The sequence below is a fragment of the Fusarium sambucinum genome, chromosome II (genome assembly GCF_050947815.1).
Source record: "Fusarium sambucinum isolate potato_lamoka chromosome II, whole genome shotgun sequence".
NCBI classification, from domain to species: domain Eukaryota; kingdom Fungi; phylum Ascomycota; class Sordariomycetes; order Hypocreales; family Nectriaceae; genus Fusarium; species Fusarium sambucinum.
Genome location: NC_139293.1, coordinates 7,502,980 through 7,520,188, shown reverse-complemented (window position 1 = coordinate 7,520,188; position 17,209 = coordinate 7,502,980). Strand labels below are relative to the sequence as shown.

The 17,209-nt window shown below is 48.4% G+C and overlaps 5 protein-coding genes across 5 annotated transcripts; 1 reads left to right on the top strand and 4 right to left on the bottom strand.

The window, feature by feature from the left end:
* Nucleotides 1–2,816: 2,816 nt before the first annotated feature.
* FSST1_009401 (concanavalin A-like lectin/glucanase domain-containing protein) lies at nt 2,817–4,311 on the bottom strand (the record flags this gene model as incomplete). Its single annotated transcript, XM_083226370.1, has 2 exons — nt 2,817–3,759; nt 3,812–4,311. 2 exons carry the CDS (start codon nt 4,309–4,311, stop codon nt 2,817–2,819), a joined length of 1,443 nt encoding a protein of 480 aa, XP_083085362.1.
* A 2,410-nt stretch (nt 4,312–6,721) lies between these two features.
* On the top strand, nt 6,722–8,412 carry FSST1_009400 (FAS1 domain-containing protein; the record flags this gene model as incomplete). The annotated part of the gene is made up of 5 exons (XM_083226369.1): nt 6,722–6,755; nt 6,966–7,021; nt 7,064–7,231; nt 7,286–7,333; nt 7,399–8,412. 5 exons carry the CDS (start codon nt 6,722–6,724, stop codon nt 8,410–8,412), a joined length of 1,320 nt encoding a protein of 439 aa, XP_083085361.1.
* Nucleotides 8,413–13,111: 4,699 nt separating this feature from the next.
* Nucleotides 13,112–14,162, bottom strand: FSST1_009399 (splicing factor SR family protein; the record flags this gene model as incomplete). The annotated part of the gene is made up of 4 exons (XM_083226367.1): nt 13,112–13,266; nt 13,319–13,681; nt 13,734–13,839; nt 13,893–14,162. 4 exons carry the CDS (start codon nt 14,160–14,162, stop codon nt 13,112–13,114), a joined length of 894 nt encoding a protein of 297 aa, XP_083085360.1.
* Nucleotides 14,163–14,873: 711 nt separating this feature from the next.
* On the bottom strand, nt 14,874–15,215 carry FSST1_009398 (uncharacterized protein; the record flags this gene model as incomplete). Its single annotated transcript, XM_083226366.1, has 2 exons — nt 14,874–14,938; nt 14,999–15,215. 2 exons carry the CDS (start codon nt 15,213–15,215, stop codon nt 14,874–14,876), a joined length of 282 nt encoding a protein of 93 aa, XP_083085359.1.
* Nucleotides 15,216–16,012: 797 nt separating this feature from the next.
* FSST1_009397 (bifunctional acetylglutamate kinase/N-acetyl-gamma-glutamyl-phosphate reductase) lies at nt 16,013–16,630 on the bottom strand (the record flags this gene model as incomplete). The annotated part of the gene is made up of 2 exons (XM_083226365.1): nt 16,013–16,510; nt 16,556–16,630. The coding sequence occupies 2 exons, from the start codon at nt 16,628–16,630 to the stop codon at nt 16,013–16,015; spliced, it is 573 nt and encodes a 190-aa protein (XP_083085358.1).
* Nucleotides 16,631–17,209: the final 579 nt, after the last annotated feature.

Here is a 17,209-nt window from a genome sequence, read left to right as displayed (position 1 = left end):
TCCAAAGCTTATTGGTAGTCAGATAGCGATTTGGCGGTTCTGTTCACAGTCGATGCTTGTTCGAGCCGGTCGATGCCAAGCATATCTGTAAGGACCTGAACAATCAAGAGACCGATCTGTAGTTCATCCTGTTGAAGCTGACATTGGGAGCTGTGGCAAAGACTGCCTTTCTTGGGTGAAATTGCCGAAGCCTAAGAGCTCCTAGCATTACGAGTGGCATTCCATCTTATAGAATGATCGAGGTGAGAACCAGCACGGTTACAACACCTTTCAACCTATGCTTGTGAGGTTACAGGATAGCTGTTTTGTACGGCGGATTGGAATATACATTTTGAATATCTAAGCAAACAGCTCGTGATTTGATTTTGTGTCCAGTTAGCGACGTGTGCTGTAGGCAGACATTGATGAGTTATTGGTGTTGAGGTGAGGTTGGAGTGCGGATAAAGCATACTCACGATCTAGACTAAGGAAGGAAATCTGACCATGAACCAGTAAAATCCTATCATTTCGTGCTTGCTACACAAATTGGGCAAGCGGATCGCACTTGCCCCTCCTCTAGTCCCATTGCCAGCTTTCTGTGGCGTGTGGCTTATTTGTGACCTCCGGGAAGGGGAAAGCACGATGGGATAAGTAAGATTCTGGCCAATGCACAGTCAGATGGAGGCACATGCAGGAACGAACGAAAGACTGTACCTGCAGCAGGGTGAGATCCTTTCTTGAGATGCAGGAACGACTGAACAACTCCACTTCCTCAAAATCTATTCATTCGATTTGCTAATACCAACAAAACAAGCATTACCTAACCTATAATTTGTATTTGCTTTTACCACTTGTACTCACGACATTCCTTGCCAGCTATCGAGTTCCTGGTCGAAACTAATACTCACGCTTAGTCCGTCTCACCCACATTCATTACCCTGCAGCATTCCTTCCGAGTACCTGACATTGTCATACAAAAGTCTACCCCCAAACTTCGACTTTTAATGGCTTCTAGCTTCGCGCCGTCCCGAGAGTGTTTGCATAGCCCAAGGAACGCAGAGGCTCTAGATGTTCCGGTGGGTCCACGGTCTTTCCTACACACCCAACAGACGACTCAGACCAATGACCAGCAAGCTCCTTGATCTTGCCGACGCATGCCATTGGAAACACGGCTGGAGGAAGATTCAGTTTACTATGTGGGTAGCTGTTGGCCAAGACCACAACCAACTACGAGTTCCCACTCAACAGGTTCAAGCAAACACAATTCTCTACTTATAATCCTTTCTACTTGGCTGCCGAAGGGTTTCGGTCATCCTCGAGTGTGTATATACGTATTTTACCCCCCTTGGCACCCACAATTCCCAAAGATCTGGATGAACTGTGTTTCATATTATAGTAATTTTCTGATCCACCTAGCATATGACCGAGTAGACTCCATAATCTGGAGACTTGAATCATCAACTTCGTGACGATTTTCATCACCTAAACGGAAGACCTAAATATAGATACGAACCGGCATCAGATGCGGTGCCAAGAATCACCTATTGGGCACTTCCAACACTATTCACGCCAGGTGGGACAATCTTTTGGTCCAAAATCAAGGTTCTGCCATCATAGACTGCTCTTATCACACGCTTTGGCCTCTTCTCGTTTGCCATAAGCCTCAGAGCCGACACGCGAGTGACGAGATTGGAACACTCAAGCTCGAAGAAAGATGTTTGTTTGTTCATGTTTCGTCGGAACAAATTTGAATGTCTAGCATGGCATTCGCAGAATCACAACTGCCAAAATCGAAGGAACGATTCTACAACTGGCGACCGTTGAACCTTGATGTAGACTGAGTTGAACTGCAGGGCTGTATGTATCTTTCGTGCCTGAATGTGCATACCCTTCGTAATCTATCTGCAAGTGGTAAGTTGAAGCTCGCCTATATGGTCGTCCTCTTGCAGATCTTCCCCTGGTACCTTAAACTGGTCACAGCGCTGAGCAGATCACAACGAGCTTTGCTCCGGAAATGGCATGGCCTTTAGGCCTGGACCAAACTTTATGGAATTCCAGTCATCGAAGTTGAGAATAGGAACTAACAATAATAGACTGGACTGCCCTATTCACTCATGAACGTGGCGCATCCTTACGATCCTCGAAGTTCGGCGCCTCCGCTCTCCACTGGCAGGAAGGTCGTGTCCCACAAAGCCGGTGCAAGTTTCAATCTCGATTCATGACAAATAATAGTCTTCGTATGCCAAGAGTACAATGCCTTGATGTGCTCATACCTAAGTAGTCAGTATGGCCAGAGCTTAGTGGCTCTTGACTCTCGGGCCGGAGGGACAGTATCACAGCCTTAACACGGCCAACCTCTGTAGCCACTAGCTTGTCTCTATTGGAGTATGATGAAAATATCAGGGAATTGAATTTTTGATCCTATTGTCGTTGGTAAAATGCGAGTCATGGCCGTGAGCTAGGGGAAAGGTATGATGTCGAAGAACGATCCGCCGGAGGACAGATAAGCACGGTGGCTTGGGTACTCTTAGATTACTGGAGGGGATGGTAATACCTCTCAGTCGTAACTATTAAGAAATACCAGCACATGAGGGTTGTTTTTTACAGTTGGGTCTCAATACAAAGTATCAGATGTCGGTGTTACGGAGCACATGAATTGGAAATTCGAAATCGGATACTGCATCAAATCATAAAGCAATTTAAACATATCTGGGGGCCATGGCTTTTTAGGAAAGCCATAAAGCGATATGTAACAAAAAATAAAAGAAGTAAAAGAAAATCCAGGATATCACAACATGCTCTTATCGAGAAAGCTGTGCCATTCATAGCGCTCCTTCTCAAAGATCCACGTTTTCATTGCCATTGCACTGCTGCATCATAAGCACACGACTGACTTCAACCTGTGGTTGTTTCCATGTAGGATACCACTGGTCCCTGGCATCCCAAAAGTCATTCTTGGCTGTAGGTGAGGCATCATACCAGGGCTTGTCCGACTTGCCATCTTGAAACCAACCATTCGTACCGCCAACAGCCAGATTGATAATAAGGTAAAACTCTTGGTCAAACGGTGCATTAACATCGTCTGCACCAGCCCAGGGATCATCGAGTCGGGTACCGTTCTGATCTACGTCAGGGAACCCTCCTCGTTGGTACATGGGCTTCTTGAAGTTGGTGTAAGTGACTTGAAGAAGACGGGTGTTGACATAAGTGAAGAGATACTTTTCAGACCACTCCAAGCCAAACATGTTGAAACCGGCACTGTAGGTTGTATGTAGAGCCTTTCGTTTGTTGTTGGTCTTCCACCAACCGTCGTTGGCAGAATTGGGCCCCCAATGCAGAGCCGAGGAAACAATGTCATTTCCGCCTTGTGTATATGTCCAGTTGTTTCCGCGGGACTCAATGATGTCTATTTCACCAGAGCGAGGCCAGGGACCATACTTGCTTGTTCTGGGAAGCATCCAGATAGCGGGCCAGAGCCAATCGCCTTCAGGGAGCTTGGCAGTAACCTCGATGCGGCCATATTTGATGTTGGCGCCTTTCTTGGTATTGATACGCCCAGACCTGACGGGAGGGATGATGGTGTTATTTCCGTTGGTCAGATTGGTGGCAGCAACGCAGTTGGACCAAACTTTGGAGGTGCAGGTACCGTCTTTGAGAAGATTGATGACATTGTTCTTTTGCAACAGCTTAGAGTCTTGTAGAGTCGCCTTGACGATCAAATTGCCATTATCGACGTAGACATTCTCATCACCGCCGGTAGTTTCCTCGAATTGGCCATTCCTGTGGGTGTCAGTACTAAGGTAGATGCCGAGTCTTTGAGAATAGAACATACCCGTATCCGCCGACTTCAACTTCTTTAGTCCAAATACTCGGGTTCAGACCTTGACTAAAGTCTTCATCTAGGACAAGGCAGTACTTGTTCTTGACCACACTTCTGACACCGTCCCAGACGAGGAAGCCGGATCCAACGAGGCCGAGGAAGATAGCGAGAATGGGGAAGATGCTAACCCATTTTTCCTTGGGATTAGTTTTCTCAAGCCAAGGCTTCTCAACTTCTCCAGGTCTCACTCTTCTAGAGTGAAAGTATCGATTTCGGTCATCGATTTGAGTTCCAGAATCGCACTCTGAGGAAGGACTTGCGTACTCGGGGATACTGAACATGCCTGCATTACCGGCAGAGCCTGAGCCGCGTCCATGGTCGATACTTTGACGATATCCAGTCGCCATTGCATCCGTGTGACTGCCATTGGAGTCCATAGATCTTCGTGGCATATCGGTTGGGCCTGGGCCATCATGGCCGCCATAGCTACTTTTTCGATACGGGTTGCTCATGATAACGAGAGTGTTGAATATGCAAAGACTCAAAGAATGAATGAAAATGAAGAGGTAGAATCCAAAAACCTAAGTGGACGAAAGCGACTGGCTTTGTCAAAAGGGAACAGACAGTGTCCACTGATAAAGTTCAACACCAGGGGTATCCGAGGCGCAGAAACTAGTCAGGAACAAAGGTGAGGAATGGTCGGCTACTCCAGCATGAAGCATAGTTCAATGCAGATTTCCCCCTCTTTGCCATAGTCCTCCGAGTGAGATCATGATGCCGGTTTCCAAGGTCACCAAATCGAGAAGTCGCACGGATGATGAAGCTTAGAGGTGGAAAGACTAAGCCAGGACGAGTAAGACATGACAAGTATAGATTTGGTAATCTTTTGCTGCGATGCTGAACTGAGTCTAGTCTTGAGATGCTCGATGAAGTAAGAAAGAGGCTGATCAAATGGCTTCTTGGCAAGACAATGATTGCCCAGATCGGATGGATTGTGTATAAGTTGAACGGATTAGGTAGGTGTAGAGAGGTGCGAATCATGTATGCACTGTATCTATCGACACTGTCCTGACTTCTAAGGACTTAGCTCCGTAAGCTACCTTCACAACATTCCATCGTCCTCCATTATCCACCTCCATTGGTTGCAGTATTATCGTCTCCATCCCGAGTTTTCTCTAGCAGCTGTCAATAATACACTTTTTGAACAGAACTAACAGAAACCTTCTCTTTGATCTCGTCACTCAGGTACGAGCCCCCCCTGACTGCCAAGAGACCTCACCAAGTCTCCAAACACAAAATACCAGTTTCTTGGGGCTAATCTTGATTCATGCAGCTGCAAATACATTTACAATGTTTTCCCCAGATGGCTATTTTTATTCTGATGCTTATAGGCCACGTCAACCTGGAACTACCCGTCTCTCCCGTCTGCCTGAACAGGATCGCTCTGACGAGCACCTTGAAACGGCAGTAGATAGATAGACGAACTTCTTGCACACTACCGTGGCCGCGGAATAGTAGCCACGCCCCTCCCGCTTTCGAAAAGTTAACTCTGTTTCCGCTTAGCCACACCTTTCGGCAATCAGAATCACCAAGCGATCCAAAGTGGACACCCAATACACCCCCGTGCCCTCTATACGTTTGCTATCTCAGGCATTCAAGGAGTCCGTTACTCTGGTAGAAAGTGATTGTATGCTGAGAACCAGGAGCTGAAACCCGGCTCTCTCTTGGCCTTTTGAATTGGTTTCCTTGGGGAGCAACTCGGAAACACATGCTGATATTAGCGTCGTTTATGCCTTCGTTGAGGGTGCCACAACACCAAAGGATAATAGAGTTTCTAGAATCAAGGATCATGCTTTTCCTGTCTACGCCTGCTTCCAAAAGGCTGATCTGCTTGGATCCAGAGAAAGGATTACAAGGCTAAAGTGTGTAACCAGTGTCCCGGGAAAACGGTGTAAGGTCATCCTTTTCCGTGCCGCCGGGCTATCATGTCTGTAACGGTCTCACATCTTCTCTGCCATTGTTGGGATCGGTTTGTCCCCGACAGCACATCATGACTGTTCATGGCAAACCACCCTCTCTTCCACGGCGAACGCCAATCTTCCATACGCGCGGACTTGGCAAAAGATAACATCCATACTTGAGACTAACGCCCCAAGAGAAGCTTTCCTTTTCGAGAAGAAAAAGCTCCGGATTAGGCTGAGTGGGTGAGTTGAGAATGAGGTCTAGAGAGGCCTGGCCTTGTTCCACAGCTGGTAAAATCGAACCAGAAAGATTTTTACACATGGTAGTGGTCCAATGGATAATGATCTGACACGCTAGGGAGATTACTGGCTTTCCTACGAGCTTATGCGGTACTACAACGATGAACGTGGTTTATACCTTTGGGCTCAGGAAGTACGAGCTTCTCCCCAAACGCCGTTGGGTTTGCCATCGAGCCAGAACTATGGATATGTTAAAGCTAACTGCCATCGGTTCTTACTCTTTGACAATCTCACCATTCTGGGATGATCAACAGCGATACGTGCGAGTGTTTTTGTACACAGTAGAACAAGTGCTGTTGATATCTCATCATGTTCGAGTGACCATGGAGTTGCATCATTGGACAAGATTGTGGCTCGTGCCTGGCTGTCAAACCCAATCCGGAGATCTGGACCCTTGAAATCTTTGCCACGCAGGGTCACTAACAGGGTTCAGGTTTCATGTTTTGAAATATTCGCCGATCTGATGCATGGTACATACCTTTGTATACCACACTACACCACAATGTTGTCCACGAGCCCAGAAGCTTGGCTTGATTTGGGTTTGCTCGTGAGTTCTTGGACAGCTATGATTGGTGATGTCAGTACACCATTTTCTTGGCTCTGTTATCTCAGGCTTCTTGCGGCTGACGGGATATCCGTAAGGCATGCCTAGGCCTAGACAATGAGAGAAGACCCTTCGAGGCTTCGTTCCTCGAGTCGGCAGTATTAAGCTCAGCTGAACGACTGCCGCCCCCAGTTTCGGTTTCTTTGTTTTCTCCTGTCATTCTCAAACATATTCCACTCATTCAACGTGTTGATCACACTCCTTTTCGTTGCATTCACTCATTCATTATAAACAATAGTATTGTTAGGCCTGACACAGGTTTGCATACTTGTTTCTTGTCTTGGATACTACAGTAAATAAGTCTCAAGTCGGGTCACATTCATTGGCGAGAGCTTTGGCCAAAACGCCAACGATTTTGTCTGTTGTCGAACTTCTTCCAGGTGACCCATCGGTTTTCAGAGCATCACATCTCATACCAGAACTTACGCAATGCTCATATTTCGAGCATTTGCTGGCATTGCTAGCATAGTGGCTTTGGTCGGTGCTGCTGAAACCAACCAACATATGGACCTGGGCAGTGTACTCAGCAGGCATCCCAAGCTTTCTACATATTACAAGCTGATCAAGGTACATCCTATATGTTCAACCTAAGGAGATATGATATTAATATCTTTTGTTTAGAAATTTCCTGATATCCTGATGCAACTACCCAGTTACGACGGTGTCACTGTAAGTCGAGTGCTGCCCCTAGGCCGTGGCCCATTCTTATGAGAATCGCTCTGATATTTACCCAGATTGTTGCGCCTTCCAATGACGCTTTTGAGCAAATTCCATACTCACCTCTTTCTAAAATCTGGGATCCAAATGATGCCAAGACTGCCACCCCTATCCTCCAGTATCATATACTTCAGGGCACTATAAGCACCATGAAGCTCAAGGCAGGCCCTGCTTACGTCAAGCCCACACTCCTTATGGATCCAAAATGGAGCAATGTTACTGCTGGACAGAACATTCTCATCAACAAGCAGCCCGATGATGTTGTCTTCAGCACGAGATATGGGAACCGCGCTACGGTCATCAACTACGACATCAAGTTTCAAGGCGGCCTCATTCAGATTGTGGACAGTCTCCTGATCCCACCTTCTGGTGTGCTTCAAGTTCTTATGGCAAGCAAAGTTGAATCGTTCCTTGGTGGGCTTTTCAAAGCTGGCCTTATGCCTGATCTCGCTGATCGCAAAGACATCACTGTCTTTGCTCCAAGAGATCAGGCCATGGAGAGCGTTGGAAGCACACTAAATTCCTTGTCACCCAAGGAGCTGGCTCGCGTCATGGGCTACCATATAGTGCCTGGAAAAGTTCTGGTCTCGACTGATCTTGAGAATGCCACTTCTCTCAAGACATTGGAGGGCGAGGATACTTATATCCGTCAGATTGGCAACGAGAAGTTCATCAACTCGGCCAAGATCATAACAACCGACATCCTCATATCCAATGGCATACTCCACATTATTTCGAATGTCAACAATCCAAAGGATGCTGACGCTGTGCCCAACCCTACTCTATGGGCTCAGAACCCTGTCTTTAAGTCTGCTGGGGCTGACGACGTCTTCCATTCAGCCATTCCATGCACTTCAGATTGCCCAGTGACAAATACGCCAGTACCTACACCAGTTGAGAATAACGTGGCCACTACACCATGGTTCAACACAAGGTCGAGTACTGGGGAGGCAGCTGCGCGGGCCACAGCTCAAATTGCTCGCGCTGTGCTGGGAATCGTAGGTGTGGGTGCAGGTATGGCATTTCTATAGAAGAAAGGGTTTGGCGTGTTGTTCTGTTCTCTACATTTTATTGAATTTGGCGATGTTGTCTGTTGTATAAGGTTGCGTACATGAGCCAATACCCCTACAGTCTTTACAGATAATGTTAATCTATCACTTCCTTGACGTTATACGATACTCGGTCAAAAAGGAAAGCCTTGCGCGCACTTGCTTTTTCTCGTAACCATGTCACCAGTATTAGACTTTCAGTTGTGTAACACAAACTTCTCATTAGTCTACCCCCTACCTCAGTTAATACACAGTTGACACGTAAAACCTGGCGCTTAGAACTCATGACTGAGCTGCATCAGTATCTGGTATCCAGCGACATCTGTCTTCCCTTTGTCATACCATTCGCTGTGATACGATTGTAGCCCTTGTCTCACCTGCAATCATAAACGATGACTTACCATTTCCAGTACAACAGCACGACCCAAACGTCAAAGCGCAAGAGGCTCTAGGGTAGGGACCCTGTCAGTGACAACCAAGGGGAACCCAGTTAGCTCGTGGGGTAAACAAGGTGAAAATGCCTGAAAAGTGTCACCGGTAGGGATCAGGAGCGCGGTAGATGGCCTTAATTGGCAAGCACCGATAGTGCGTGGTGGTGAATCAGGTGAATAGAGTGGTCAGTACACTGAACAGGAAAGATTTTTGACAAAGCCACTTCATTTTGACAGCTTGAAGCTAGAGAGGCATAAACACTCTTACTAGTGAGTGTTAGTTGGCAGTCGGCAGACGGTGTCTTGTGGACTGGCCTCAGATCGTAGGTTGCCAAGGTAAGGTTGACTGACAGCATGCTCGAAGTGAAGAACCTTGCTCTCACGATTCATCTACTCTAGGAAAACACACACAAGTGGCAATTACTTAGATAAGAGAAACCCTGCAAACCTGATTTGGCCGTTTCATGAATAAAGCCCATGCTCTGGCGAACGAGTCAGGGACACAACCAATGGAGTCCACACACTTATAACACTCATCCCACGATACGGCAAGTAGTTAGGCCGGAACAACAAACGTAATAGACCCGCTCTATAGTCTGGCTTGTAATATGCTGTCAAGACGAACCAACAAAACAGCCTGGTTTGGCCAGCTGGGGTACTCAACCAAAGAGAGCGGCGGAAACACAGATAACATGAATCAGGATTGTAGGTTGCAGTTCGCTAGAGACATCGGAAGGACGACTCTCACGGTGCTAACACCGTCCTAGGGAGTGCCGAGTAGACAGAGGCACAGACGAGTCCCTTCTGAGAATGAGCAGAGGGGTGGCATCTCTCTCACCCTTCCGCCTATGCGCCAAGTCGCCTCATCGCATGGTTGCTACTCTGGCTTCCGTTGTACCCGATGATCCATCCTCCAGTCAGCTTTGCCTGTCGCTTCTGACAGTTTTCCTCCAGGAGTCCACTGGCTGATCATGCTGTGCCGTGCCGTGCTCGGCTGAACTGGGCCATGCTGGCCTCATGCCTCCCCTCCATCAATTCCACACTACAGGCAATGCAAACTGCGCAACCTATACAAGCATTCGACCGCCATCCATCGGCTGAAGCGTCTCTCCTTGCCTGTTTCCTGGGTCACAACTTCAATCCCGGGAAGGAAAGCGTAAAAATAAGTTAAAGTGGACATGATGCCACATCCTAACCACTCCTCGATCAACACCGGACTCCTTGCCTCTACCACCGCTCGAAGTCGATTTTCAAGTCATGAGTTTTAGGTGACAGAATGGTACATGCTATTTCTGGTAGTTGGTCCTGGCTCAAGAAGATGGGACCCCGTTGCCCCAAAGACGTTGAATGTGGCTGGATTGGCAGAGTGAATCTAGGAGAAGTTGAGACAAGCGATCGTTGATAAGAATTACAACAATATCTAGCTGTGAGGGGGAGAGGGCGGCCCATCTGGCTGAGGAGGAGGAACGCGTGGGCCTCCTGGAGGTGTCGGCGGAGGATCCGGTGTCTGCATTCCTAAAGATATGATATACTGAGCTGTACCATGAGTGCAGGTATAGACATAAGTGTGGTTCTGAGATATCATGGATGTGAGATAATTGCTGGAATTGCTATTCGAAAGAAATCGAGAGTATAGGGCAAATATACCCCTGGGTTTTCTTGTTAAAGTGGGAAGAACGCTTGATCGACTCAGCCCAAGACCGAAGTTTATCTTAGTCTGAATCATTGTTGCCCCCATCATCTCCATCACTTGATGCGGCACTGGCTTCCTAATGGAGTTCACTGTTCATCCATTAAGATGGCATGATGTGTACCCTGTCGAACAACTAATTCCCGATACCCACGTTTCTTAGCATGATCAGCTGGGCAAGGTGCGGTTATGCACGGTAACTGTATCCGCTGCCGCGGTCCTGGACCAGGCTTTGAAATTCATCTTAGCGGATCACTATTATCGTAGTTGGTGATGCACGTATTCAACCCACATGGCAGCCAAACTAACAAGCTAGGGAATTTAAAGAGAGTATGAAGGCCTCCCACCCGAGAATATTCCGAGCAGTTGAGTAAACTTTCGGACCGATGGGCGTAAGTAGAAGAGAAACACTAACGAGGTAGCGGTACGGGTATGGATATCGGGATTGGCATGGGTACGATACCCTCATCGGCGATTTCAGCCTCGACTAGAGTGAACGTTCATGCTATTGTGTAAGATCCATAAATGGCAGGGTCAAAACAATAAGGAAATCCCCGGAAACGTTCCATGATGACATACGTGGATGATAATGCATATACCCTACTTCTGGCAGTCTAGGATATCGTGCGAGCTGGAACCGACTGTTGCAATGGCTAATTGAAAATAGTCGCATCAAGCCAAAAGAGCTGTCAGCCCCTCGGTGCCACAGCCAATGCAGGGTTCTGGCATTGCTGAAGATGTGACCGGAATAATGATTAGACAGTTCAGAACAGCAATGTTACACAGTTGAGCCATGGATCTTCGGAAGCACAACCGACTTGGACCCTGCACCGCGCGCGTCTTCCATGCAACTGGAATCTAGACTTAAAATGGCTTCGAAGTCTCACCCTCCTCTTTCCCTCTCCTGCCTGGACTTTATGTGCATTAGATGTCCCAAAACAAGATAGGATCCGCAGGAGGGTGGTATATGCCTCGTACCATGCCACGCTGGCTGGCCATGCGAAGATCCTAAAGTGGTAATGCGATAAGGAAGTCTGAGGTCCGCGCATGAGCGGGAACGTGGTCTGTCGGGCCTCAGAATCGACTTGCGTCGTGATGTGTGTGAAATGATTGTTGTTCGGCTTTCGACCAGACGAGAGGAGACTTGCTGGCCAAGTTTCTGCGTCTGTGCAGTCAACAAAACGCTGCATCGCACACCAACCCCAGTATCTTGCAGTCGGCTACTGTGCGAATTGATCACATGTAGCAGATTGTTTGGTGGATATACGATGTGTTGATGCAACGGCTAGGGGTAATGTATGGTTGAGCGCCGACGGCGGTCACAGTGACTTGATCGGTCAGCATGCATGGCGCATATGAGGATCTCTTCATGTCCATCCTGCCCATGGCCAGAGATTATGCCGTACCCACCCAATCCATAGCATGCATCCCATTAATGAAGAGCTAGCCAAATGTCGCGCAGCCTAAAGCTAGACACTGCCGAATAATCCTCTGCTTTTCAGCTGATGTTCGCCGAATTATGCGTTGACAAGCAGGCTACGACTTGGCCTTCTGGCTGGGGCAGGGGAAGGGAGGTGTGCACCATTGACCATGTCGTGGCAAAGAGTAGTGCAGGCTTGACAGCGGCCCCTCTTTAACGGTGGCCTACACCCCTGTTGGTCAGTCCTTGGATCTTGCTTGCAGCGGCTATATGATGGAATCGGGCCTCAGCCCTATAATAGAAGCCGGTCTGTTCGATGGGATGAAGAAACTAAGAGGGCAGTGGCCTGCGTCTGGGACAAGGGCAGTCAAGCGTGCGTGATCATCGGCCTCATCACTTCTAGTGATTTAATGTCTTGTTGTGATTCGGTGCAAAGAAAAGTTTTGTTTCGAGTAGAGTTTCGGAAAGGGACTTGAGTCTTGCCAAGTCGAATCTGGCTAAACGACATGGGAGCCCTCGTGTGTCCCCACACAAGGTCCCGTTGGTTATGAGTGGGGGAAATTTACAAATGGTATGTAGATGAGATCTAGTGATCCCTGAATGGCCGACATGCGTTCGGGGAGAAGTATTAGCTGCAGCTCTAGCAGCAGAATATTCAATGCCTATCGCACCTGCCGAGCACCCATGCAACATAACGACATGTTGAGAATTCATGGGACGACAAAACGCTGGGGTGTATTCCCTTGCTCGCCCCGTCCATCTGCCACAGCACATACGGAGTCATGGCTGATGCGCCGGAAACAAAGCATGCGATCACGTAAAATGGCCATAGCCTTGAACATTGACACAATTGAAATTAGTTGATTGGCAGGTGGTTGGTTATATCGTAACGGAGGGGCAGCTCCGAATTGAAACAAGGGTATGATAGGCCAGAGTCCGAGAAGTGTTTGACGAAAGCACTGCCACCGAGTTTTGCTGGTAGGCGCATCTTGATCTAACCCAACTGTCAGCGCACCAATCGTTAGAAGATTTACAAGTAACCAACTCGTTTTCTTTTTCTTCCTGGGAGCTAATTAAAACCTGGGGCCCGTGCCTCTGTCCGTTTTCCTCGCCTCATAACGCCGAACGAAAACCAATTAATTACACTATGTTTAAGCTTGACAGCTTATCGGGGATTGTGTCCCCGGCTGCGGGATCGACTTCGGTCGCCATGGCTATCGATGCTACCGCGATGTCTCGTATCGTGGTCATCGTGTCGGCCAACCCCTTTCCGCCTTGGGGATCTTGAGCGCGACCTAGATGAGTGAGAATTGTTGGAGCGACTGCGATACCGGCCGACCCCGCTACGTGAAGCAGGTCCGGCGGACGACCTGGAAGGTGAGCGAGATCCTGGGCGATATACATCCGATCTAGGACCGTACCGGCTTCCCGGAGACATGCGACGGCGGCCTCTTCCACCACTCATGCCATTATTCCCTCCCATACCCGCACTAGGTGGACCCCCACGTCCTCCTGAAAAGGGTACTCTGGGATCAATGTTGGCCCCACGGCGAGCTGTTGGAGGGGCAGGAGAAAGCTTGCGTCGAGGCAGCACTATGGAAACGTTGATCGCTGAACCGTCGACCTGTGCCTCATGCATATGAGCAATGGCAGCTTCAGCATCTTCCTCGTAATCATATAGTATGTATGCTGTACCGCGATTGGTTCCAACTATATATTGTGGTTAGGTGTTATTCCAACAGCGAGGTTTCGGTGACCTTACAAGTTCTATTAATTGGCAGATCAAGGTCCTTGATGCGTCCAAACTGTCCAAAAATCTCGTAGAGATGTTGCTCGTTGATATTCTTAGATAATCGCTCCACAACAATCTATTGCCAACAGCTTAGCTTATAGGATCAGAGACCACCAGGAGGAGGCATACCTTTGTGCTTCTGGTGGGTGGAGAACCGCTTCTGCCTCTATCACTACGCTCACGACCTCGGCTGCGACTGCGGCTTGGGCTTCGACTTCGACTATTGCTGCGGCTGCGGCTCCTGTAGCGGCCGTTTCGACGCTGGGGCGACGGAGAGCGGGCGGGTGAGCGCGAATCGTGTTGGTTGCGGCGCTGGGGGGATCGGGAACCCTGAGAGCGTGGAGTAGGAGAGCGCGTGCGCGACCTGTAACGGGCGCGGGATGGCGATCGCGATGCCATTTAGAAGTTGGGATAAGATGGCCTTGGTGCAGGATATTTTATCGCGTGTTGAGGTAGAAAGAATTAACTTGAAACGCGGCAAGTGGCGGTTGACTACCTAGGTAGGTAGGTACTAATGTTTCAACGGCTGGAGACTTCTTTGACAGGTAATCACGTGATATCCAGTAACGCGTCATCAGACCCAGCTTCACTTACACTAGGTACTCAAACCATTATTTCCTATACTTAATTCCTCAAGCTCTTTCGGAATGGAATTTTCAATAGTGATATACCTAACCTAAAGGATCCATGTGCACATAGTTTCTTATTATTCCATTTGCCTATAACTATCCTCCTCACTTGGGCTGATGAACGAACAACCCACGATACTACATTGTCGATCACTGCAGAACTAGGCTGATTTGGTACTATATTATCTACATACACATATTGTAGCCTCTGATCTTCCGAGTCTGCGAGGGCACTTTGATAGCCCTACGGAAATAATCAACCTCGGTCACCTGGAACCTCCCATCCTTGCGCTATGTCGTATCATCTACAAGCATGGAATCATAGCCACGTGTATGAGCCACGCCCCCAGGGCTGGTCTGCTGCATCAAGGATCTTGTGGGATGTCTGACCCTAGTAGGGCTCGGCTGCGTGTTCTCAAAACCCCATGTTGACGTTCCCCTTTGTTTGACCATCCTTGGTCTTATTCGATGGAGCCTGTCCTCACTTGAATCGCTCTATGCGGTGTTTGAGAGCCTGCGTGCTACCTGTTATCATATCAATCTTCTCTTTAGTCACGTCAAACTCGATACAACGCTTTGACTTACGTTCCCATAAGTTCTCTTAACGCAGTTGAACAGGTTCTGGCTGCGCAAGCCCGGCGATTCTCGCCTCTTGGGCCGCATGATGTTCGTCCTGGTTCGCCACGTTGCCATCTTCGGCTCTGCGCAGCGCGCCTCTGGCTTGACGACGCCCTTCAAGGCCTCGGGCGACAAAGATGGATGTGATGATAATGAGGAACAAAGCAACCGTGCCTACTATGAGGCCGATGTCGATACTGCCCATAGTTCCTGAGCGGGGGGGTTGGACTGAACCTCTGACTGAGAGGACACAACAGGGGCTTCAGTAGCCCTGATGCGTATTCTTGAGGTATAAGACGTTCTTGGTTCAAGAAAGGAACTTATTGGTAGATGAAATGCCGCTCAAACCGTGTCGGGATAAACTTGAATAACGTAAGTTCCCACGGCTGTTTTCGTCAAACCAAACTACCTCTACCATGAATCTACAGCCCAAAGACTGCGATATGACATGTCTATAATTAACGTACCTAGTACGGCATAATCTTGCCTCATCCAAGTCAACTTCTGCTTGAATTTCCGTCAGGGATACCCGCCCCAAGCGACATCTGCATAACGTCCATCAACAGTCTGTGCTTGGGCATAAGGGGTGGCAGCTGTGCGCTTGGCAGGTTCCCTTCTCAAGGATAACGTCCACAGGAAATATAGCATGTGTTACTTAGTAAAGGGTTCGTGAGTCCAGATCAACTTATTCTTGATACAGACTATCTGTTAAGCGCAAGTCAAGCGGAAGAGTCCATCTCATATTACTAAAGACGGCCAATGAGGCCGTTCTTGGCTCATCCGACAAAGGCAGGCTGCCAGCCACTAACTTCACTGCAGCCATAGCTCTTAACGATTCTTTTAGATTCGCGATTACGAAAGATATCAGTATTGGGTTGGTATAAGGAGCTGGTATTGTTACGTCCTCTGGCTTATATACGAATTTCACATGATCCCAAACAAAGCCCAAAAACAACACATGAGTCTTGTTGACGCCAAATCACTACACCCCATATAACTTAACTAGTTTCGGCTCTGCGAGACGTTCAAAGTCTCGCTGGTAGTCTTCGCAGTGTTGCGAAGTCGTGACTCAAGGTTAGCATCACTAAGCATAGCTTGGCCGTGGGCCTTGAAGTCCTCAAAAACAGGAACGAGAGCCTCGGAGCGGAGATCGCATCCGTAGTAGAACAGGACGTTCCCGGTCCTGTTGAAGGTACCATCAGCCTTCTCGAAAAACCAAATCAGGTTCTCGTCCTCCTCGCTGACAGTCCAGGCCAGGCTGGAGTGATCCTTCTTGATAGAAGCAAAGACGTTCTCGCCGATGTTGCTCAACCATCCAGATTTGGTGATGTTCAGGGTAGCAAGCGTAGCAATAGGTCGCTCCTTGCTAGCAGGCAGGACAACAGCCAAGCACTGCATTCCATCGTCGTAGTAGGCATCGAGACTCTTATCCTTGAGCTGATCGACAAAGCGATCTACGGTAGCCTTAACATCCATACCCTGGCGGTTGCGGACTAGAGCCTACTTGAACTTGGTGACGTCCTCGACCCCACTGAAAGAAGAAACCTTGCGGAACTTGTCTTCTCGGCGGATGAGAGTTCCAGCAGCGGAGTCGTTGAAGAGTTCCTTCTGGAGACCCATGTGTACAGAGAGGTTCCACCCTCGGAGCAACCACTCTCATCTCGGTTTGGTTCGTTTGATGTCGGCGGCTGCAAGTATCGTCAGACAAGTTTATGGGTATCACAATGTTAAGTGCATTTGAGAAGTTATTATCATGTGATTGAACCTATGCTGGTAAGAAAACTCGTAGGCATTCCATCAGAAGGCTGAGGAGAAAACCGTTGTTACCTCCAACCACGCCCATAACCGACCTTGTCTTGCCAATGATTCCAAGGGCCCAGCAGGCTGATTCTCGAGCCGATGACAACCGCGCAACAAGACAAAACCCGAATCTGCCGATAAGAATGCGTGGAAAGGTATACATCTCAATTAATCGGGGAACGCCTAATTTCATACATCCAGCCCTGGCCAGCGTTGCAGGAGTGATGCTGAGACTGCGTCTTCAGCAGACAACCCCAAGAGCAAAGTCGCCAGCACAACATGACCGGGACCCAACGTGAACAAACTCCACCGTGCTCAAATCATATTCCATTGCAATAATGGCTAGTTGCCCAAAAAAAGTTCCATAACCCATGGTCGTAGCTTGCGATTATTCGAATT